Source organism: Nerophis ophidion, linkage group LG02 (assembly GCF_033978795.1).
Source record: "Nerophis ophidion isolate RoL-2023_Sa linkage group LG02, RoL_Noph_v1.0, whole genome shotgun sequence".
Lineage (NCBI taxonomy): Eukaryota > Metazoa > Chordata > Actinopteri > Syngnathiformes > Syngnathidae > Nerophis > Nerophis ophidion.
In genome coordinates, this window is record NC_084612.1 from 59,657,555 (window position 1) to 59,681,545 (window position 23,991).

A 23,991-nucleotide genomic window follows, 5' to 3' on the forward strand; every position below is an offset into this window, starting at 1 on the left:
AAGAGGAAGGGATTTAAAAGGTAAAAAGGTATATGTGTTTAAAAATCCTAAAATCATTTTTAAGGTTGTATTTTTTAATTCAAATTGTCTTTCTGAAAGTTATAAGAAGCAAAGTAAAAAAAAATTTTTATTAATTAAACAAGTGAAGACCAAGTCTTTAAAATATTTTCTTGGATTTTCAAATTCTATTTGAGTTTTGTCTCTCTTAGAATTAAAAATGTTGAGCAAAGCGAGACCAAGCTTGCGAGTAAATAAATCCAATTTAAAAAATAGAGGCAGCTCACTGGTAAGTGCTGCTATTTGAGCTATTTTTAGAACAGGCCAGAGGGCGACTCATCTGGTTCTTACGGGCTACCTGGTGCCCGCGGGCACCGTGTTGGTGACCTCTGGTCTAATATATGCATGAATTGTACATATATACTGTATGTATATATATAATTATAGATATATATTACAATATTATTAATGTCTTGATTACAGTACCACTGTAAACAGTGTTTTATTTAATAGCTGGCCAAGATAGAAAAAAGTGAAAAAAAGATAATGAGCATTAATGATATGACATGTGATTTGTGCTTTTTGAATGTTTTTTTCAGGGTGTGTGCAATCGTGATTCCTTGGAATTACCCTCTGATGATGCTGGCCTGGAAGACCGCAGCCTGTCTGGCAGCAGGAAACACAGTGGTCCTGAAACCTGCTCAGGTTGCTAGCATGATACTGCGTGTTCAGTTTTTTATGCTGGTTCAAGAAAATTCTTTAAATAATCCTCCGTTCCAGGTGACTCCACTGACGGCTCTGAAATTTGCTGAGTTGGCAGCGAAAGCAGGATTGCCTAAAGGCGTGGTTAACATTCTTCCAGGATCAGGTAAGAATATTTAGCCTTTTTCCCCTGGAAACCCCTGCTTTAATGAACATCTCCGAATTTGTAAAACCCTGTCGACATTGAAGCAAAAGGAAACCAAACTGTTTTTTTCTTGACTGTTTTTTAAAGTGATCTGTCCAGGCTGGATGGTATCACAAATAGTCCTGTTCACACCAAAACACTTCAAACGACTCACAACTGTCTAAGACAGTTTTTCTTCTGAAAAAAACAAAACAGAAAAAGCCAAGCAGTAGCTCCCCCCTGAAGACTAACCACCTGTAGGGGTGACCTTAAGGTAGGGTGAACTGTAGGGGTGTAACGGTACACAAAATTACGGTTCGGTACGTACCTCGGTTTAGAGGTCATGGTTCGGTTCATTTTCGGTACAGTAAGAAATCAACAAAATATACATTTTTTGGTTATTTATTTACCAAATTTGTAAACAATGGCTTTATCCTTTTGACATTGGGAACACTATAATAATTCTGCCCACGTTAATCCACATTAAACTGCCTCAAGTTGTTGCTTTGATTAAATAAAATGAAAAAAACTGTCTTCTACATATACAAAGTTTAACATTAAACAGTTTCCATTGAAACTATTTAATGTGAACTCATCATGCTTAATTTATTACAGCATTTGGGAAGCCTGTAGTTGACTTTTATTATGTAAATGTTGTATTTTTATCAACATGTGATAGCAGGGACCCTACTATTCAAAACTAGGCTGCTATATTACTAATGATTCATGTAACTATAGCTGAAAAATAGTACAATTGCAATAGGAGAGACTATTCATCCCTAAACACAAAGGAGTTCAATTAAATAACAGACAGGGCTTTGCTGCCCCTAAAACACGCACACACACACGCGCGCACACACACACACACACAGAAAAATTAGCTACCGTTACGCTAAAAGCTAATTAGCCTTCATCTCAAGCCTATACTGTGAGTGAGCTGAGCTGCAGTTTAAGTTTCTAGAAGGTCAACGGGCTCATAGTGATGTTTGTAATAGTTGTGACTGGGAAGTGTTTAGTATAATTTGGGTAGAGTCCGCTTCTCCCCTGCTAGACGAATATCTGCTCGACGCTAAAGCATAGACTACATCGTTCTGAAGTCTGAATACGCACTGCTGATTGGCTGTTACATCGCTCTGAATACGCACTGCTGATTGGCTTTGTATGTGACCAATCAGATGGTTGTGTGGGCGGAACAATGAGGCAGAGGCAGAGCCAGAAAGCAGGGCAGCTTGTGAATATTTCTGCTTCCGAACTTGTTCGGTACGCCCGCGTGCCGAACCGAAACCCCCGTACCGAAACGGTTCGGTTCGGTACGCCCGCGTGCCGAACCGAAACCCCCGTATCGAAACGGTTCGATACAAATACACGTACCGATACACCCCTAGTGAACAGGTGTCAGTTTTAATGTTAGATATCTTATTAAATGAAGACGCACACACAGAGTTGGCGTTCAGTCATTTTACCGGGTAACTTCAGAGTCATGCAAACATCCGGGTGCACCCCTCAAATCCCACCGGGTGAAACCCATACATTGTAACATCTCCCCTTTTTTGAAAAAAAAAACAACAGAGAAGAAAAAAAAAACAACAACAGTCCCACCCAATTGTAAACAAAGGACCTATGAGGGAAGAACAGCACAACCGTGCTTTAACTAAACACGGCAGTGAAACACATTTAGCTCCTTAAACAAAGTCCCGGAGGTGTGCAGGCCTCCTAACAACCCTGCCGAATCTGGTGGTGACACCAGCTTGTGTCGTCTGAGGGTCCGGCTCAGCTGGTGAGCAGGATTGTGGTGTGACGTAGTCAGGTGAGCATGGTTGTGGTGTGACCCCACCCGGAGTTGGGGTGGGCGGGTTCCTGCCAGTTGACTCTGATGTTGGTGACACCCCTGGCGATGGTCTCAGGTGTCTACGGTTGCGTCTCAGCACAGTCCCATTCTCCATTTTTACTGCATAGGACCTATTCCGGTCCTGTCGCACCACTGATGCAGGTGCCCAGTATGTGTGTCCGGCCACCTGTGACTGCACTCGCACCCGTTCTCCATTCTGAAGTGGTCTCAGGGGCTTTGCCCCTCTGTTGTAGTAGCGAGCCTGCCTGAGTTGGTTTTCTCGCACAGCTGAGTCAGTGTCCACTACAGCAGGTTTCAGTAGATTCTCACACATTGGTAACAATGTCTTTGTCCGACGGCTCATTAGTCTCTGAGCTGGACTGGCCTGAAAGCCTTGTGCTGGGGTGTTTCTGTGAGCAAGTATGGCCAAGTAGGGGTCTGACTTTGCCTGCAGTGCTTTCCCCATCAGCCTTTTAGCAGTCTTGACAGCAGACTCTGCTTTTCCATTGCTTTGAGGATAGGTAGGTGAAGATGTAACGTGTTCGAATTCCCAGGCCTGGCTAAATCTTTTGAATTCCTGTGAGCTATATTGTGGGCCGTTATCAGAGAACACCACGTCAGGCACACCATGGCGAGCGAAATGTGCTTTCAGCTTATGGATAACCGTGGTGGACCTGGTATCAGGTAGATAATCAACTTCCCAAAAATTGGAAAAATAGTCCACTGTCACTAAGTACTCTTTGTTATTGAAGGTGAATATATCTGTGCCCACTTTTGCCCATGGCCTTAGTGGGAAGTCATGGCTCTGTAATGGTTCTTTCTGTTGCCGTGTGTCTTTTTCTCTGCAAACTTGGCAGTTTCCCATGTACGTTTTTAGCTGTTCATGCATACCCGGCCAGTACACACATTCTCTCGCTCTCCTCAGGCAGTTTTCTATCCCTAAATGTGATGCATGGATCTTTTCCTTCATTTCTTTTCTTAGAGCCGTCGGGATGACTGCCCTCTGTCCTCTAAAGATGACATTGTCCTGTACGCTTAGCTCATCCCGCATATCAAAATACGGCCTCACCTCATCCTCGACCTGCCCTTTATCATCTGGCCACCCCTGCAGTATTCTTCGTTTCAGCACCTGAAGGGCCTGGTCCCGTTCTGTCTCAGTTTGGATTCTCTGCCGTCTCTCCTCTGAAATGGGCAAATAATTAATCATGTTCACAGTTTCAATTTCAGCTTCCACTGACCCCTCAGTTGCACATTCAGGCAGGTACGCTCTGCTCAGTGTATCAGCTACCAGCATAAATCTGCCTGGAACAAACACTACTTCTATGTCATACTTTTGAAGTCTCAACAGCATTCTTTGTAAACGCTTTGGGGCGCTAAGCAGTGGTTTCTTTGTGATTGTTTCCAGAGGTTTATGGTCAGAGTGCACAACCACCTTTCTACCATACGTGTATTGGTGAAACTTTTCCATCCCAAATAATATAGCCAAGCACTCTTTTTCTATTTGTGCATATCCTCTCTCAGTGGAGGTGAGTGCCCTGCTGGCATATGCTATCGGCTGGCCTACCTGCAAGAGCGCTGCACCCAGTCCGGTTTCTGATGAATCACATTGGAGAGTGAGGTCCTCCGTTGGGTTGTAGTACTTCAGTACTGGTGCTGAGGCTATCATTTCTTTAATTTTCACAAAGGCAGTTTCCTGTATGTCAGTCCACTCCCATATCACATCCTTGTGAGTCAGTTGCCTCAGGACCTCACAGCTATCTGACAGGTGTGGGCAAAATTTTGCAAGGTAGTTAACCATTCCAAGCAATCTCTGAAGGCCCTTGATGTCGGCGGGTCTAGGCATTTCCTGTACTGCGCGTACCTTTTCAGGGTCAATTTTCAAGCCCTCCGATGTTAGTCTGTGACCCATGTACGGCACCTCCTTCTGCTTCAGCCTCAGTTTGTCAAAATTCAGTTTAATGTTGCATGTTTCGCATCTCTCAAGGAGTTTTTTCAGTTTTTCGTCATGATCTCTCACTGCCATTTCCTGATTTTCTCCTTCACCGATGATCAAGATATCGTCAGCTATAATGCGCACCCCTGGTAACCCATCAAGCGCCTGCGTAAGCCTGTGCTGAAACACCTCAGGAGCCGGGCTGATCCCCATCGGCATTCTCATCCATCTGTACCTTCCGAAAGGGGTGGCAAATGTTGTCATGTAGCTGGACTGCTCTGTCAACTTCACATGCCAGAATCCATTCTTTACATCACACACTGTGAATATTCTTGCATTTGCTAGGTCTGGTAGGACATCATCGATTGTTGGCAGTGGGAAATGTTGTCTCTTTAAGGCTTTGTTTAGGGGTTTAGGATCAATGCAGATTCTCAATTTTCCAGATGGTTTCTTAACCACGACCATGCTACTGATCCAATCTGTGCTCTTTTCGACTGGTGTGATGATTCCTCTTTCCACCAGACTGCTCAGTTCCTCTCTAAGTGGATTCATCAGTGCCACCGGAACTCTTCGCTTAGGTAACTTTACTGGAGCTACGCTGTGATCCACTTCCAGATCATATGTCCCTGACAGGCAGCCATCTCCTTCAAACACCTGTGGATATCGTTCTCTGATCTGTTCTTTCTCCGGAGTATTTTCCTCACTGCCTGTGTGTTGGACAATCTCATCAATGGCCATGATATTTTCTCTTTGAATTCTCACTAGATCCATGCCCTGTACTGCTTTATTGCCAAGTAATGGCACAGATGACTGGCCATCAATCACCATGCATTCAAGCCTATACAATTTCCTGTTTCTCGGATTCCTTATTTTTATCCTGCATTTGCCCAAAGGCTTCAGAGTGCTTTTGTTGTACATGACAAGGACTTGCTGTGTCTGCTCCAGTTTTGTGTCTGGGTTCAGTAGGTGTATTGGGATAATATTGCAGCTTGCTCCACAGTCTAGCTGAAATTTCACTGGCCTCTCCCCCAGCAACATTGTCGCGAACAGTTGTCTCTCCTGTGTTTTTTCCTGCCCGTCTGAGTGAAGGCTTAATATTTCCTGATACTCATCCTCTGTCTCTGCTACACTGTGTATTCGTTTGATCTGTGAATCTGAAGTTTTGCATTTGGACGCAAAGTGATTGTATTTGTTACATTTGCTGCAGACTTTCCCATAAGCTGGGCAGCTCTCTTTTTTCCACTCATGGTTTTTTCCACAGTACTTGCAGTTCTTTATTTCTTTCGGTCTTGCCCCCTTTGCTTCAGACACTCTTTTAACTGCATGCACCTCTTCACCTACTTGCCCCTCGATTGTTTTCACATTTTCCTTCGAGAGATCTGCTGCTCTGCATATTTGGATGCTTTTTTCCAACGTTAGATCTGTCTCGCGCAGCAAACGCTCTCTCACATGCGAATCATGGATCCCGCATACAATTCTATCCCTAATCAAGGATTATTTTGCAGTCCCGAAATTGCATGTGTCTGCGAGCACTCGTAGGTCAGTGACGTACTTGTCAATCGTTTCGCTAACATTCTGGTTTCTGGAGAAAAATCTGTATCTCTCAACAGTTTCGTTTGGTTTAGGATTGCAGTGTTTGTCGAACAGAGTTAGTAATTTGTCTAGCGTTTCCACTAGTTGCTCCTCTGGTTTAAGTGTAGTCCACAATGTTTTCCCCAATTCTCTGCCTGTTTCTCCAATCAAGTATTTGAACACTTTTACCTTTGTCTTGTCGTCAGAATCTGCTAACGTTATGTCCACATACAGTGAAAACTCATCTTTCCACGTCTTCCATGTTTTCGCCAGGCAAGTAGAATTCCAATCCAATGTGGCGGGAGGTTTCAAACCGAATGCATCCATGTCCTCCTTTTTGGTGTCGTGGAAATGGTCACCCTACCTTAAGGGGTCAAATGCATGGTGGCGGTCCAGGGCAAGTGCCTGGGCAACCTTCGTTTTCCAAATCTGGTTCTTGAAGTGTCAACTGCCTGGTGGGGGAAGAGACTAAGCTTGCGCAAGAGGTTGAGAAGTTCCGACTAGACATATACTCACCTTAACCCAAAGTTCCGATTCTGGAACCAAACTCCTCGAGAAGGACCTGGTTGTACTCTGGAATTGCTTCATGGGAGGGACGGCGAGCTGGTGTGGGCTTATTCATAGTCCCCAGGCACAGCTCGTACGTGTTCAGGTCATTTCCAGTGAGTGAGAAGGTTGACTGTTGCTTGTGTATGTTAAAAGGTCAAAGTTAAAGTACCAATGATATTCACACACACACTAGGTATGGCAAAATTATTCTCTGCATTTGACCCATCACCCTCGATCACCCCCTGGGAGGAGAGGGGAGCAGTGAGCAGCAGCGGTGGCCGTGCCCGGGAATCAATTTTGGTGATTTAACCCCCAATTCCAACCCTTGATGCTGAGTGCCAAGCAGGGAGGTAACGGGTCCCATTTTTACAGTCTTTGGTATGACTCGGCCGGGGTTTGAACTCACAACCTACCGATCTCAGGGCGGACACTCTAACCAGTAGGCCACTGAGTCGGTATATTTGCAACTGAGGATATAATTGAGCAGTGAAAGAAATTCCTCAAGACACTTCTCAACCCCACAGGAAGCGGACTCTCAGGAGACGAATGCGGACATGCCCTTAGCAGAAGTTGCTGAGGTAGTTCAAAAACTTCTCAGTGGTAAAGCTCCAGGGGTGGACGAGATTCACTTTGAGTTTCTTGAGGCTCTGGGTTTGGTGGAAATTTCTTGGTCAACACGTCTCTTCAGCAGTTTGTGGAAGGTGGAAGTACCCTGGGAGTTCCTTAATAGGTGGTCACCATTTTCAAAAAGGGTGTGTTCCAAGAACAGGGGGATCAGACTTCTCAGCCTCCCTGGAAAATGTCTATTACAGAATGCTGGAGAAAAAGGGTACAACCGGTTAGTTAAACCTCAGCTACAAGATGCAATGTGCTTTTCACTCTAAACACTTTCAAGGGTCCTGGAGGGTGTATGATAGTTGGCCCAACCACATGGGCTTGCGTGGAGTGTAGAGATGTCCGATAATGGCTTTTTAGCCGATATTCCGATATTGTCCAACTCCTAATTACCGATACCAACCGATACCAATATATACAGTCGTGGAATTAACACATTATTATGCCTAATTTTGTTGTGATGCCCCGCTGGATGCATTAAACAATGTAACAAGATTTTCCAAAATAAATCAACTCAAGTTATTGAAAAAAATGCCAACATGGCACTACCATATTTATTATTGAAGTCACAAAGTGCATTATTTTTTTTTAACATGCCTCAAAACAGCAGCTTGGAATTTGGGACATGCTCTCCCTGAGAGAGCATGAGGAGGTTGGGGGGTGCGGGGTTCAGGTGGGGGGTTGGGGATAGCGGGAGTGTATATTGTATCGTCCCGGAAGAGTTAGTGCTGAAAGGTTTTCTAGGTATTTGTTCTGTTGTGTTTATGTTGTGTTACGGTGCGGATGTTCTCCCAAAATGTGTTTGTCATTCTTGTTTGGTGTTGGGCTGCACGGTGGAACAGGGGTTAGTGCATGGGCCTCAAACTACAAAGGTCCTGGGTTTAATCTCCGGGCTTGGGGTCTCTTTCTGTGTGAAGTTTGTATGTTCTCCCCGTGACTGCGTAGGTTCCCTCCGGGTACTCCGGCTTCCTCCCACCGCCAAGAACATGCACCTGGGGATAGGTTGATTGGCAACACTAAATAGTCCCTAGTGTGTGAATGTGAGTGTGAATGTTGTCTGTATATCTGTGTTGACCCTGTGATAAGGTGGCGACTTGTCCAGGGTATACCCTGAATGCATCTGAGATAATCTCCAGCTCCGCTCACGAACCCAAAAGGGACAAGCGGTAGAAAATGGATGGATGGATGATTAATTGATAAGCTTTGTTGACTTAAAAAGGGCATTTGACTGTGTCCCTTGCATTGTCCATTAGGGTTGTGAAAGATATACCTATACCACCAGATATCCAGTTTGACAAGTAAACAATTGGGTTCTGTCGGTAGCAAGCTGCACAAGCCACAACGACATCCTCGGTTCACATCCCACATAAGGGCAAGGAAAAACCCATAACCCAGTGGGATGTCAATGAGAATGACTATGAGAAACCTTGGAGAGGACCGCAGATGTGTTTGTCGCTGCAATACCAACAAGTTACCTTAGTTTTATCCTAAATTGTTGTTTTGAAGCAAAATGGGCCGCCTCTCATGGTGATCACAGACTGTGTAACAAATGCGCGTATCTTCCGGTTTAAGACTTAACCCGGAACTGATTAATCATCATATTTGATAACACAATCATTTATTTTTATTGATCACATGCGTTACTGCGTTATGGTTGACAGTCCTACCAAAAATAAATATATTTAACATCTGATTCTGTTGTTTGTGACAAGTTTTGTTCATAGTTTTCATGGACAATTGTTGAGGGTTTCTGCTATTTGCAGATTGTGTGGTCTTGATGGTGTCGTCTCGCTGTGAACTTCGGTGTTTGCTAGGGCGGTTCGCAGCTGAATGTGAAGCTTCTGGGATGAGGCTCGGCGCCTCCAAATCTGGGGCTATGGTTCGCAGCTGGAAGAGGTTTTTGTTCACCTTTCGGATTGGGACTGAGGTCTGGCCCCAAGTGGAGGAGATCAAGTGTCTCGGGATTTTGTTCATGAGTGAGGGAAGGCAGGAGCGCGAGATCGACATGGGAATCTGTGAAGCGTCTGGATTAATGTGGTCGCTGTATCGGATACTCGTGGTGAAGAGAGATCTGAACCGGAAAGCAAAGCTCTTGATTTACTGGTCCATCTTCATTCCTGTCTTCACATACAGTATGGTCACAAGCTTTGGTTAGTGGCTTAAAGAGCAAGATGGCGGATATAAGCAATACAGTTTCCTTCGTAAGGTGAATAGACTCACCTTAACAATGCTTGGGCATATACAAAACCCAAAACCAATTAAGTTGGCACATTGTTTTTCAACCGATATTCAATTGAATCGACTGCAAAGACAAGACATTTAACATTCGAACTGGTAAACTTAATTTTTTGCAAATATTAGCTCATTTGGAATTTGATGCCTGCAACATGTTTCAAAAGTGGAAAAAAAACCGGAGAAAGTTGAGGAATGCTCATCAAACACTTATTTGGAACATCCCACAGGTGAACAGGCTAATTGGGAACAGGTAGGTGCCATGATTGGGTATAGAAGCAGCTTCCATGAAATGCTCAGTCATTCACAAACAAGGATGGAGCGAGGGTCACCACTTTGTGAACACATGCATGAGCAAATTGTCCAACAGTTTAAGAACAACATTTCTCAACCAGCTATTGCAAGGAAATTAGGGATTTCAACATCCACAGTCCGTAATATCATCAAAAGGTTCAGAGAATCTGGAGAAATCACTGCACGTAAGCGTTAATGGCTGTGACTTTCGATCCCTCAGGCGGTACTGCATTAAAAACCGGCATTAGTGTGTAAAGGATATCACCACATCGGCTCAGGAACACTTTAGAAAACCACTGTCAGTAACTACAGTTTGTCACTACATCTGTAAGTACAAGTTAAAAGTCTACTATGCAAAGCGAAAGCCATTTATCAACAACACCCAGAAGCGCCTCCAGCTTCGCTGGGCCCGAGTTAATCTAAGATGGACTGAGCCACGTTCCACATTCTGCACGTGTTACAACAGCGTGATTTCGTAGTAAAAGAGTTCGGGTATTAGACTGGCCTGCCTGTAGTCCAGACCTGTCTCCGATTGAAAATGTGTGGCACATTATGAAGCGTAAAATACAACTTAAGCTGTACATCAAGCAAGAATGGGAAATAATTCCACCTGAGAAGCTTCAGAAATTGATCTCCTCAGTTCCCAAACATTTACTGAGTGTTGTTTAAAGGAAAGGCACAGTGGTAAAAATGCCCCTGTGGCAAGTTTTTTGCAATGTGTTGCTGCCATTGAAATCCAAGTTTATGATTATTTGCAAAAAAACATTCAGTTTCTCAGTTGGAACATTAAATATCTTGTCTTTGCAGTCTATTCAATTGAATATAAGTTGAAAAGTATTTGTAAACATTGTACTCTGTTTTTATTCATGATTTACACAACTGGCCAACTTCACTGGTTTTGGATTTTGTAGTTTGGAAGGAGGCTCAGGGTTAGACCAAGTTCGCACTGGAAGGTTTATTACTCGGAACCGGCCTGGGAACACCTCTGTGTCCTCTAGTGGGCTTCCATACTGAGACTGGTGTCCCCGTAACCCGGACTTCGACAAGCAGACATACTGAGACTGGTGTCCCTGTGACCCGGACTTTGACACGCAGAAAAAAAAATGGATGAATATATGACACCTCTCTGAACATTATTATCTTTGTAAAGTCATGTGACAAAAACACTTTCAATTTTGCAGGCGCTCTGGTGGGTCAGCGTCTGTCTGACCATCCTGACGTCCGAAAACTGGGGTTCACAGGTTCAACTGAAATTGGTAAACACATCATGAAAAGGTGAGCCTCCAGGCCAAACATGCAAATTGATCATTTGACAACTTTTCATGACGTCTTGCCTATTGTTGTCTTCTCCAAGCTGTGCAGTCAGTAATGTGAAAAAAGTGTCCCTGGAGCTCGGAGGAAAGTCCCCGCTCATCATCTTCAGTGACTGTGACATCGACAAAGCGGTGCGCATGGTACGTCATTCACAGGAGCACACCGTCAACTTTAGGTATGTCGCAGCACAATAAGATGGATACAATGATATCAATGTACTTTGTGTATTCCAGGGCATGAGTTCAGTGTTCTTCAACAAAGGAGAGAACTGTATAGCAGCTGGCAGACTCTTTGTGGAGGACAATATTCATGATCAGTTTGTCAAGAAAGTGGTAAGTGTATTTTATTGTCTTTTGGAAGATTGCTGCAATGAATACAATCAGATTTGTACTGCGGCTTAATAGAAATTATCTTGGATGAGAGCCGGGACACTGACTCACTTAGGCTAAAGTTAAAGTTCCAATCATTGTCACACACACACTGGGTGTGGTGAAATTTGTCTACTGAATTTGACCCATCCCCATGTTCACCCACTGGGAGGTGAGGGGAGCAGTGAGCAACAGCGTGCGCAGTGCTCGGGAATCATTTGGTGATTTAACCCCCCAATTCCAACCCATGAGTGCCAAGCAAAGAGGCAATGGGTCCCATTTTTTGAAGTGTTTGATATGACTCGGCCGGGGTTTGAACCCACAACCTCCCAGTCTCAGGGTGGACACTCTAACCACAAGACCACTGAGCTAGTTGAGGGTGTTTTTCCGAAATGATAATGACTCAAAACATTAGAAACTAAGGAGAAGGAAATTGAGACCTCGAAATGGTTGAGACAGTCTCCAGACCATAATCCCACAGAAAATGATTGGATGGAGCTAAAACTTAAAGTTGACAAGCAACAGCCTCTAAACATTATGTGTTTGGAGGTAATCTGTGAAAAGGGGCAGACAAAAGGTCCTCCTGAGATGTTTTTAAACCTGATCTACACCAAATACTACATCACCCTTTTGCATTGGCATCAAATACTTGTTTAGCCCAAAGTCTATTTTATTTTAAACATTTATGATCTTTTATTTGCCGGCGTCCGTTTGTGTGTTAGTTAGTTCCCTTCTTCATAACTCTGGACAGAACCTCGACTCGTAAGTTAACAAGAAAGCCTGCCATAGTCCGAGCTGACCTTGGCAATACAGATGACATCTGACTGTTGTCTGACTGAGTATTACGGCTACAAGAGCTCTTGAACAGAGTGGAGGCAGAATGTGCCAGGGTTTGTCTCAGGCTGAATGCTGAATAAAACCATATTTATACTGAACAAAAATATAAACGCAACACTTTTGTTTTTGTCCTAATTTTTCACGAGTTGTACTCAAAGATCTAAAACTTTTACTATATACACACAAAACCTACTGCTCTCAAATATTGTGCACAAATCTGTCTAAATCTGTGTTAGTGAGCATTTCTTCTTTGCCAAGATAATCCCTCCCACCTGACAGGTGCGGCATATCAAGATGCTGATTAAACAGTGTGATTATTGCACAGGTGTGCCTTAGCCTGCCCACAATAAACGGCCACTCTGAAATAGGCAGTTTTGCTTTATTGGAGGTATGGGGGGTTCAGAGAGCAGTCAGTATTTGGTGTGACCACCATTTGACATGAAAGACATCTCCTTCGCATAGAGTTGATCAGGTTGTTGATTGTGGCCTGTGGAATGTTGGTTGGTCCACTCCTCTTCAACGGCTGTGTGAAGTTGCTGGATATTGGCAGGAACTGGAACACGCTGTCATATACGCCGATCCACAGCATCCCAAACATGTTCAATGGGCAACATGTCCGGTGAATGGGCTGGCGGTACAAGAATTCGGATGCCTTCAGCTTCCAGGAATTGTGAACAGATCCTTGCAACATGAGGCCGTGCGTTGGCATGCTGTAACATGAGGGGATGGTCTCAGATGATCATGGAGGCGCACCTCCTGGATGTGGAGGTCCTGGGCTGGTGTTGTTCCACTTAGTCTGCGGTTGTGAGGCTGGTTGGATGTACTGGCAAATTCTCTGAAACGCCTTTGGAGACGGTTTATGGTTGAGAAATGAACATTCAGTTCACGGGCAACAATCTTGGTGGACATTCCAGCAGGCAGCATGCAAATGCACGCTCCCTCAAAACTTGGAACATCCGTGGCATTGGGCTGTTTGGTAAAACTGCACATTTCAGAGTGTCCTTTTATTGTGGGCAGCCTAAGGCACATTTGCACATATGTCACACCTGTGAGGTGGGATGGATTAACTTGGGAACGAAGAAATGCTCACTAACGCAGTTCTTGTTGTTGTGTTTATAGCAAAAGTTTTAGATCTTTTAAGTTTAACTCATGAATTATGGGAGCAAAAACAAAAGTGTTGCGATTATATGTTGTCTTAGTGTATAACATAGCCTTGGAGCATCTACCAAAAAGACGTCCCATATTTAGACCTAGACAAACTTTATGGATCCACAAGGGAAAACGTTCCACACAGTAGCTCAGTTTCAAAGGATGGAAAGAATAATGCAAGTAATAAGTAGACTACAATTGTAACATAGTAGCAATATAAAAGATTACATATATGTAATATTGCCAACGTACTAAGATGGATGCAGGAAGATTGGAATCCCTGTTGCCAAACTTGTCCAAGGAAGACCCATTAGTTTGTTAGCAGGATAACTCAAAACGTTATGTGCAGATTTTGATGAAACTTTTAAGAAATGTCTGAATTGGGAACATTTTATTAAATTTAGAGTCTGATCCAGATAATTTCTACTATGTTACCATACGTTTACATTTCTCTGCATGTGTGTTTATATGCTAACAGCCCCATAAATAGAAATATAGTGGAGAGAGACAAGTGTTCACTTTGTTTCTTTCATACCATAGATAAATCAAAAAGGTATGGAGGGTTACAAGGAAGGAAGAAAAATCGGATAAGGAACGAGTGATTACATTTTTTGGGGTGACCTGGATAATTTTTACTACTTTACCTTATTTTTAAATTTCAAGGCTGAACTTCTTTGTGTGTTTTTGCTAGTGGTGCTGGTCCTGCTCCACCCACAGAGACAAAGAAAGTGGATACTGACAAAGAGGTTTCATTACATATACCTCAATCCGCTATCGAACAGTGGTAGCAAAGCTCAATAAGTTTTGGCCACATTCTGATTAGGAAGTTCAGGAAATTACTTGGGACAAGTCGTTAGATTTCGGTGCTGATCCAGATCACCGTCTGGGTTCAGGATTTATTTGTTCCAGCACAGTGGGGGAAGAAGACGGCACTGAATGCAGCGACATTGTTTAGGTCTATTTATTATTAAACACAAGGGAAATGAGGCTCGAACCGCCAAGTGCCCTGCCTTCGGCTTCCGCCCAGCTCACAACGCACCCAACGTCTATGGCTCCCCCCATGAGTGGTGAGCCCATTGGAGGGGGGACCCACTTTGCCTCTTCGGGCTGTCCCGGCCAGGCCCCATGGAGACAGGCCCGGCCACCAGTTGCCCGCCATCGTGCCCCAACTCCGGGCCTGGCTCTAGAGGGGGGCCCCGGTGACCCACGTCCGGGCGAGGGAAATCTGAGTCTCGGTTTTTGCATTTCCATGGAAGTCTTCAAGCTGCTCTTTGTCTGATACCTCTCCTAGTACCTGTTTGTCTTGGGAGACCCTATCAGGGGGCATGGAAGCCCCTGAACAACATAGCTCCTAGGATCATTGGGACACGCAAACTCCTCTACCATGATAAGGTGGCAGGAGTTCAAGTAAATCGGGGTCTTCTCCACGAGTGAGGGAAGAGTGGATTGTGAGATCAGTGCGGCGTCTTCAGTAATGCGGACACTCTATCGATCCGTTAAGGTGAAGGAGCTGAGCCGGAAGGCAAAGCTCTCAATTTACCGGTCAATCTACGTTCCCATCCTCACCTATGGTCATGAGCTTTGGGTTATGACCGAAAGGACAAGATCACGGGTACAAGCGTGGATACCCTTAGAGATAGGGTGAGAAGCTCTGCCATCCGGAAGGCGCTCAAAGTAAAGCCGCTGCTCCTCCACATCGAGAGGAGCCCGGTGAGGTGGTTTGGGCATCTGGTCGGGCATCATGCCGCCTGAACGTCTCTCTAGGAAGGTGTTTAGGGCACGTCCGACCGGTCGGAGGCCACGGGGAAGACCCAGGACACGTTGGGAAGACTATGTCTCCCGAGTGGCCTGGGAACGCCTCGGGATCCCCTTTGAAGAGCTAGATGAAGTGGCTGGGGAGAGGGAAGTCTGGGCTTCCCTGCTTAGGCTGCTGCCCCCGCGACCCCACCTTGTATAAGCGGAAGAAGATGGATGGAAATGAGGAGTGTAACTAATCCAAAATGTGTTTGTTTGTGACTATGTGTAGTGATTAACTGAGTGTTAGCAGGAGTGCTGAGCGAGGTGCGGAAGTCCAGGGAGGGCAAGGCAAGCTCGGAGATCCAGAGACAGGCAGGAGGTCAGGGGCAAGAGCGAGGCGTCAAAGTGCATGTCCAGGCGGGAGGTCGAGATCCAAAGAGGCAGCCTGGAGAACCAGAGGGAATACGGGGAGACGAGACATACCACTCGTGACAAGGAAACGAAGGAATGCTGCTGGATGGCAACAAGGAACACAATACAAATGAACACGGAGTGGGAGAAACACAGAGAGCGAGAGAGAGAGAGAGAGTGCATAGAGCTAGAGATGTCGGCTTACTGTACGTGAACAGGTCGCTACGTTCTGGCCCAGAAAGCAGGTTAGGTGTGTTGAGTGCTGAATGATTGCAGATTGATTGCAGCCGCCTGCCGCAGCCAGAGTGACACGCGCAGGTGCATTTGTATGCGGCCCGGGCTGTGACATTATTCTAAAGGTTTATTCACAATTGGGAGATTTGAGTGCTCTTCTAAACAGGCATTATGTTTTATCATTCTTTCGGGACAATTGTGTTTTTTGTCGTGTCGTATGAGGTGCTCATCACTGCTTCTCTTGTCAGGTCGAAGAAATTAAGAAGATGAAGATTGGAGATCCACTGGACCGCTCCACAGACCACGGTCCTCAGAACCACAAAGCCCACTTGGACAAATTGGTGGAATATTGTCAGACTGGCGTCAAAGAGGGTGCCACCCTGGTGTGTGGTGGCAAACAAGTGCAGCGACCAGGTATGGCAATAATGGCTTCCTTTGCATTTTTAGCAATTCTTGTCTGCAGCTACAGAGAAGACGTTAATGGATACCAATTTTGTTTTCTTTCCGGACAGGCTTCTTCTTTGAGCCCACTGTGTTCACAGACGTGCAAGACCACATGTACATCGCCCGAGAGGAGTCGTTTGGCCCCGTCATGATCCTTTCCAAGTTCAAGAGCGGGTAAACTGTGACCACAGAGGACCTCACGCCGAAACATTACTGGGGTTTTCATCGTACTTCCTGCCTGGTTTACCCGATTTAGTGACGTGGATGATGTCCTGCGTCGAGCCAACGCCACAGAGTACGGCCTCGCCTCAGGGGTTTTTACACGCGACATCAGCAAAGCATTGTATGTCAGTGAAAAACTCAATGCTGGCACAGTCTTTGTCAACACCTACAACAAGACCGATGTGGCTTCACCCTTCGGGGGCTTCAAACAGTCGGGCTTTGGAAAAGACCTGGGTAAGATAAGATCACCGTGTCGTACAAAACCTCAAGAACTTAGTTCAAAGTGCAAAAGATTTCTTACACTCTACACCACACATAAATAGGCCTGGTAATTTTACGCAATAAATCCTTCCTGGCCTTTTTTTTTTAAACCTGATTTGGGAATATAAACATTATACAAAACCCAAAACCAGTGAAGTTGGCACTTTGTGTAAATAGTAAATAAAAACAGAATATAATATATTCAATTGAATAGACTGCAAAGACCATATACTTAAAGTTTGAACTGTTAAACATTGTTTTTTTTGGACAATATTAGCTCATTTGGAATTTGATGCCTGCAACATGTTTCAAAAAAGTTGGCACAAGTGGCAAAAAAGACCGATAACGTTTAGGAATGCTCATCAAACACTTATTTGGAACATCCCACAGGTAAACAGGCTAATTTGGAACAGGTGGGTGCCATGATTGGGTATAAAAGCAGCTTCCATGATATTCTCAGTCATTCACACAATGATGGGGCGAGGGTCGCCACTTTATCAATCAATCAATGTTTATTTATATAGCCCCAAATCACAAATGTCTCAAAGGACTGCACAAATCATTACGACTACAACATCCTCGGAAGAACCCACAAAAGGGCAAGGAAAACTCACACCCAGTGGGCAGGGAGAATTCACATCCAGTGGGACGCCAGTGACAATGCTGACTATGAGAAACCTTGGAGAGGACCTCAGATGTGGGCAACCCCCCCCCCCTCTAGGGGACCGAAAGCAATGGATGTCGAGCGGGTCTAACATGATACTGTGAAAGTTCAATCCATAGTGGCTCAAACACAGCCGCGAGAGTTCAGTTCAAGCGGATCCAAGACAGCAGCGAGAGTCCCGTCCACAGGAGACCATCTCAAGCGGAGGCGGATCAGCAGCGTAGAGATGTCCCCACCCGATACAGGCGAGCGGTCCATCCTGGGTCCCGACGAGCGGTCCATCCTGGGTCTCGACTCTGGACAGCCAGTGCTTCATCCATGGTCATCGGACCGGACCCCCTCCACAAGGGAGGGGGGGACATAGGAGGAAGGATAGAAGCGGCAGATCAACTGGTGTAAAAAGGAGGTCTATTTAAAGGCTAGAGTATACAGATGAGTTTTAAGGTGAGACTTAAATGCTTCTACTGAGGTAGCATCTCGAACTGTTACCGGGAGGGCATTCCAGAGTACTGGAGCCCGAACGGAAAACGCTCTATAGCCCGCAGACTTTTTTTGGGCTCTAGGAATCACTAATAAGCCGGAGTCTTTTGAACGCAGATTTCTTGCCGGTACATATGGTACAATACAATCGGCAAGATAGGCTGGAGCTAGACCGTGTAGTATTTTATACGTAAGTAGTAAAACCTTAAAGTCACATCTTAAGTGCACAGGAACCCAGTGCAGGTGAGCCAGTATAGGCGTAATATGATCAAACTTTCTTGTTCTGGTCAAAAGTCTAGCAGCCGCATTTTGTACCAACTGTAATCTTTTAATGCTAGACATGGGGAGACCCGAAAATAATACGTTACAGTAATCGAGGCGAGACGTAACAAACGCATGGATAATGATCTCAGCGTCTTTAGTGGACAAAATGGAGCGAATTTTAGCGATATTACGGAGATGAAAGAAGGCCGTTTTAGTAACGCTTTTAATGTGTGACTCAAAGGAGAGAGTTGGGTCGAAGATAATACCCAGATTTTTTACAGAGTCACCTTGTTTTATTATTTGGTTGTCAAATGTTAAAGTGGTATTATTAAATAGAGGTCGGTGTCTAGCAGGACCGATAATCAGCATTTCCGGTTTTTTGGCATTAAGTTGCAAAAAGTTAGCGGACATCCATTGTTTAATTTCATTAAGACACGCTTCCAACTGACTACAGTCCGGCGTGTTGGTCAGCTTTAGGGGCATGTAGAGTTGGGTGTCATCAGCATAACAGTGAAAGCTAATACCGTATTTGCGTATGACGTCACCCAGCGGCAGCATGTAGATGCTGAAGAGTACAGGGCCAAGGACCGAACCCTGGGGAACTCCACACCTTACCTTAACATAGTCCGAGGTCACACTGTTATGGGAGACGCACTGCATCCTATCAGTAAGATAAGAGTTAAACCAAAACAGGGCTGAGTCTGACATACCAATTCGTGTTTTGATACGCTCTAATAAAATATTATGATCGACGGTATCGAAAGCAGCACTAAGATCGAGGAGCAGCAACATAGATGACGCATCAGAGTCCATCATTAGCAATAGATCATTAGTCAATTTTGCGAGGGCTGTCTCAGTCGAGTGATTTGCCCTGAAACCGGATTGAAAGGTTTCACATAGATTGTTAAACGCTAAGTGTTCATTATGAACAAATGCGTAAGCAAATTGTCCAACAGTTTAAGAACATAATTTCTTAACCAGCTATTGCAAGGAATTTAGTGATTTCCCCATCTACGGTCTGTCATAGCGTCAAAAAGTTCAGAGAATCTGTAGAAATCACTGCACGTACATGGCATTGCCCGTGGTCTTCGATCCCTCGGCGGTACTGCATCAAAAAGCGACATCAGTGTGTAACGGATATCACCACGTGGGCTCAGGAACACTTCAGAAAACCACTGTCAGTAACTACAGTTCGTCGCTACATCTGTAAGTGCAAGTTAAAACTCTACAATGCAAAGCAAAAGCCATTTATCAACAACACCCAGAAGCACCGCCAGCTTCGCTGGGCTTGAGCTCATCTAAGATGGACTGATGCAAAAATGGAAAAGTCTTCTGTGGTCTGACATAGCCACATTTCAAATTGTTTTTGAAAACTGTGGACGTCATATCTTCCAGACCAAAAAAAGAACTATCCAGATTGTTATAGGTTCAAAATTCACAAGCCGGCATGATATGGGGGTGTATTAGTGCCCAAGGCATGGGTAACTTGCACATTTGTGAATGCACCATTAATGCTGAAAGGTACATACAGGTTTTGGAGCAACATATGTTGCCATCCAGGCAACGTCTTTTTCATGGACGCCCCTGCTTATTTCAAAAAGACAATGCCAAGCCATGTGTTACAACAGCGTGGCTTCATACTAAAAGAGTGCGGGTACTAGACTGGCGTGCCTGTAGTCCACACCTGTCTCCCATTGAAAATGTGTGGCGCATTATGAAACCTAAAATACCACAAACGAGACCCCGGACTGTTGAACAACAAGAATGGGAAAGAATTCCACCTGAAAAGCTTCAAAAATTTGTCTCCTCAGTTGCCAAACGTTTACTGAGTGTTGTTAAAAGGAAAGGAAAAATGCCCCTTTGCCAACTTTTTGCAATATGTTGCTGCCATTAAACTCTTAAGATGGAACATTAAATATCTTATCTTTGCAGTCTATTCAATTGAATATAAATTGAAAAGGATTTGCGAATCATTGTTTTCTGTTTTTATTTACCATTTGCACAACGTGCCAACTTCACTGGTTTTGGGTTTAGTAAATCAATGCCGTACTAACTGCCAGTGCTACTCCACCAGGTCAAGAGGCGCTCAACGAATACCTGAAGACCAAGGCTGTGACCATCGAGTACTGATTCCGTCCAGTCTGTTCTAAATATGTCCTATCTGTCCATAACATGCCTTGTTGTATTTCAGGTTTGCCCTAATATAGTTTTGCAATGTCATCAATCAGAAGAAGCCTTTTGAAAACATGAATTGCATCTAAATATGGCTTACATTAGGTCATAAGCATCTTAAAATCTGTAACAGATCTACGCTACCTTGAACCTCGTTATTCTGCGCAGCTAATGAAGTTGTTCATGGTGGTTTTACTTGAATAACCCTGCTACTGTAGGAAATAATTTGTAAGTGCTGTACTGTCATGGACTGGATAGACACTGGAATGTGCTTTCTTCTGACCTCGGCTATCACTCTGCATTGATCTGGAATATGTGATATCCAACTTGCTACTGTGAATAAATACATCCACCAACGTCCGCTGTCCCTCCCATAAAGCTTATAGCCAGACCACGAGTCTTGAGTAGCACTGGTTGTAGTGTAACGGTCAGGTCAAGTGCAGTGATGTTTGGATCCTAAGATGCAGACACATGGAGGAGTCCACTAACAAGTTTTTTATGGACAACTCCATGAGCATAAAGTACATACACTGCAAAAAGACCAATTGTGGATGTCAAAGTAAAAAACTTGAAGCTAAAGCGTCAGAATTTTACTGTATTTCACACTGACGCTTCTTATCCATCCTGGTGGTGCTTGAAAGGTACTGTTATGAGAAATGGGCGAAACTGCCCAAAGATAGTTGTGCCCAGTTAGTGGCATCGTATTCAAAAAGACTTGAGGCTGTAATTGCTGCCAAAGTTGCATCAACAAAGTATTGAGCAAAAGCTGTGAATATTTTCAAGGGTGTAAAAATTATTATATATTTTTTTAATACATTTTCAGAAATTTCCCCAAAAATATATTTTTCACATTACCATTACGAGGACAAAAACATTTTTAATTATAATTTTTTGCCCATTTTGGAATAAGGCTGTAACATAACAAAATGTGGAAAAAATAAAGTGCTGTGAATTCTTTCCGAATGCACTGTTTATTGTATGTATATTGGCTATATATATATATATATATATATATATATATATATATATATGTATATACATATATATCCATCCATCCATCCATTTTCTACCGCTTATTCCCTTTTTGGGGTCGCGGGGGGCGCTGGCGCCTATCTCAGCTACAATCGGGCGGAAGGCGGGGTACACCCTGGACAAGTCGCCACCTCATCACAGGGCCAACACAGATAGACGGACATAATTCACACTCACATTCACACCCTAGGGCCAATTTAGTGTTGCCAATCAACCTATCTCCAGGTGCATGTCTTTGGAAGTGGGAGGAAGCCGGAGTACCCGGAGGGAACCCACGCATTCACGGGGAGAACATGCAAACTCCACACAGAAAGATCCCGAGCCTGGATTTGAACCCAGGACTGCTTCGCATTGTGAGGCAGACGCACTAAGCCCTCTGCCACCGTGAAGCCCATATGTATATATATATATATATATATATATATATATATATATATATATATATATATATATATATATATATATATATATATATATATATGTATATTTATGTATATATATATATTTATATGTGTATGTGTTTATATATGTATATAGATATATGTCTGTACAGTGGGGCAAAAAAGTATTTAGTCAGCCACCGATAGTGCAAGTTCTTCCACTTAAAATGATGACAGAGGTCTGTAATTTTCACCATAGGTACACTTCAACTGTGAGAGACAGAATGTGAAAAAAAAAAATCCAGGAATTCACATTGTAGGAATTTTAAAGAATTTATTTGTAAATTTTGGTGGAAAATAAGTATTTGGTCAACCATTCAAAGCTCTCACTGATGGAAGGAGGTTTTGGCTCAAAATCTCACGATACATTCACAGTAGGTATGGTGTTCTTGGTATCCAACTCAGTATTCTTCTTCCTCCAAACACGACAAGTTGAGTTTGTACCAAAATGGATACATGGATGATACAGCAGAAGATTGGGAGAATGTCATGTGGTCAAATGAAATAGAACTTTTTGGTATAAACTCAACTCGTCGTGTTTGGAGGAAGGAGAATACTGAGTTGCATCCCAAGAACACCACACCTACTGTAAAGCTTGGCGGTGGAAAAATAATGCTTTGGGGCTGTTTTTCTGCTAAGGGGACAGGACGACTCATCCATGTTAAGGAAATAATGAATGGGGCCATGTATCCTGAGATTTTGAGCCAAAACCTCCTTCCATTAGTGAGAGCTTTAAATGGTTGACCAAATACTTATTTTCCACCAAAATTTACAAATAAATTATTTAAAATTCCTACAGTGTGAATTCCTGGATTTTTTTCCCACATTCTGTCTCTCACAGTTGAAGTGTACCTATGGTGAAAATTACAGACCTCTGTCATCATTTTAAGTGGGAGAACTTGCACAATCGATGGCTGACTAAATGCTTTTTTGCCCCACTGTATGTATATATGTGTATATATAAATAAATAAAAAAAAAAAAAATATATATATATATATATATATATATACATATATATATATCTATAAATGGGCTGTTCTTGTATAGCGCTTTTCTACCTTCAAGGTACTCAAAGCGCTTTGACACTACTTCCACATTTACCCATTCACACACACATTCACACTTCTGATGGAGGGAGCTGCCATGCAAGGCACTAACCAGCACCCATCAGGAGCAAGGGTGAAGTGTCTTGCTCAGGACACAACGGACGTGGCGAGGTTGGTACTAGGTGGGGCTTGAACCAGGGACCCTCGGGTTGCGCACTGCCACTCTTCCACTGCGCCACTGTGTGTGTGTGTGTGGGTATATATATATATATATATATATATATATATATATATATATATATATACATATATATATATATATGTGTGTGTATCTATACATGTATATAGATATATGTATGTATATATATATGTATAGTATATATATATATATATATTCTGTATATATGTATAGTATATATACATGTGTAAATATATATGTATATATACTGTATATTTACATTCATCTATAGTATATATATACATACATGTATATATGTGTATATATGCATATATATATGTACATATACATATATATACATATGTATATAATGTATATAGAGTACAGGCCAAAAGTTTGGACACACCTCATTTAAATGCGTTTTCTTTATTTTCATGACTATTTACATTGTATATTGTCCCTGAGGGCATCAAAACTATGACACCTGAGGAGCTCATCGAGAGAATGCCAAGAGTGTGTAAAAACAGTAATCATAGCAAAAGGTGGCTATTTTGAAGAAACCAGAATATAAAACATGTCTTCAATTGTTTCACCTTTTTTTGTTAAGTACATAACTCCACATGTGTTCATTCATAGTTTTGATGTGACAATCTACAATGTAAATAGTCATGAAAATAAAGAAAAAACATTGAATGAGAAGGTGTGTCCAAACCATAGATATTTACACGGGTTTACCATTTATGTAAAAAAAAACACAAAAATATTCTATATTAGAACAACACAAAACAAAAATGGAAAAAAATGCCAATCTCATTACGCTGGTATCAGCCA

At 43.3% G+C, this 23,991-nt stretch overlaps 1 protein-coding gene across 2 annotated transcripts in view; it reads left to right on the forward strand.

Moving 5' to 3' along the window:
- aldh1l1 (aldehyde dehydrogenase 1 family, member L1) overlaps positions 1-20,819 on the forward strand; it is an 80,793-nt gene extending 59,974 nt beyond the window's left edge. For both annotated transcript variants that reach the window (XM_061887521.1, XM_061887529.1), the window contains exons 15-23: positions 597-702; positions 778-865; positions 11,088-11,181; positions 11,261-11,360; positions 11,454-11,552; positions 16,205-16,370; positions 16,469-16,574; positions 16,657-16,856; positions 20,366-20,819. In XM_061887521.1, the coding sequence (XP_061743505.1) occupies positions 597-702; positions 778-865; positions 11,088-11,181; positions 11,261-11,360; positions 11,454-11,552; positions 16,205-16,370; positions 16,469-16,574; positions 16,657-16,856; positions 20,366-20,421 (1,015 nt within the window). In that variant the 3' untranslated portion in view covers positions 20,422-20,819. The remainder of the gene's footprint in view (positions 1-596; positions 703-777; positions 866-11,087; positions 11,182-11,260; positions 11,361-11,453; positions 11,553-16,204; positions 16,371-16,468; positions 16,575-16,656; positions 16,857-20,365) is intronic.
- The last annotated feature ends 3,172 nt before the right edge of the window (positions 20,820-23,991 follow it).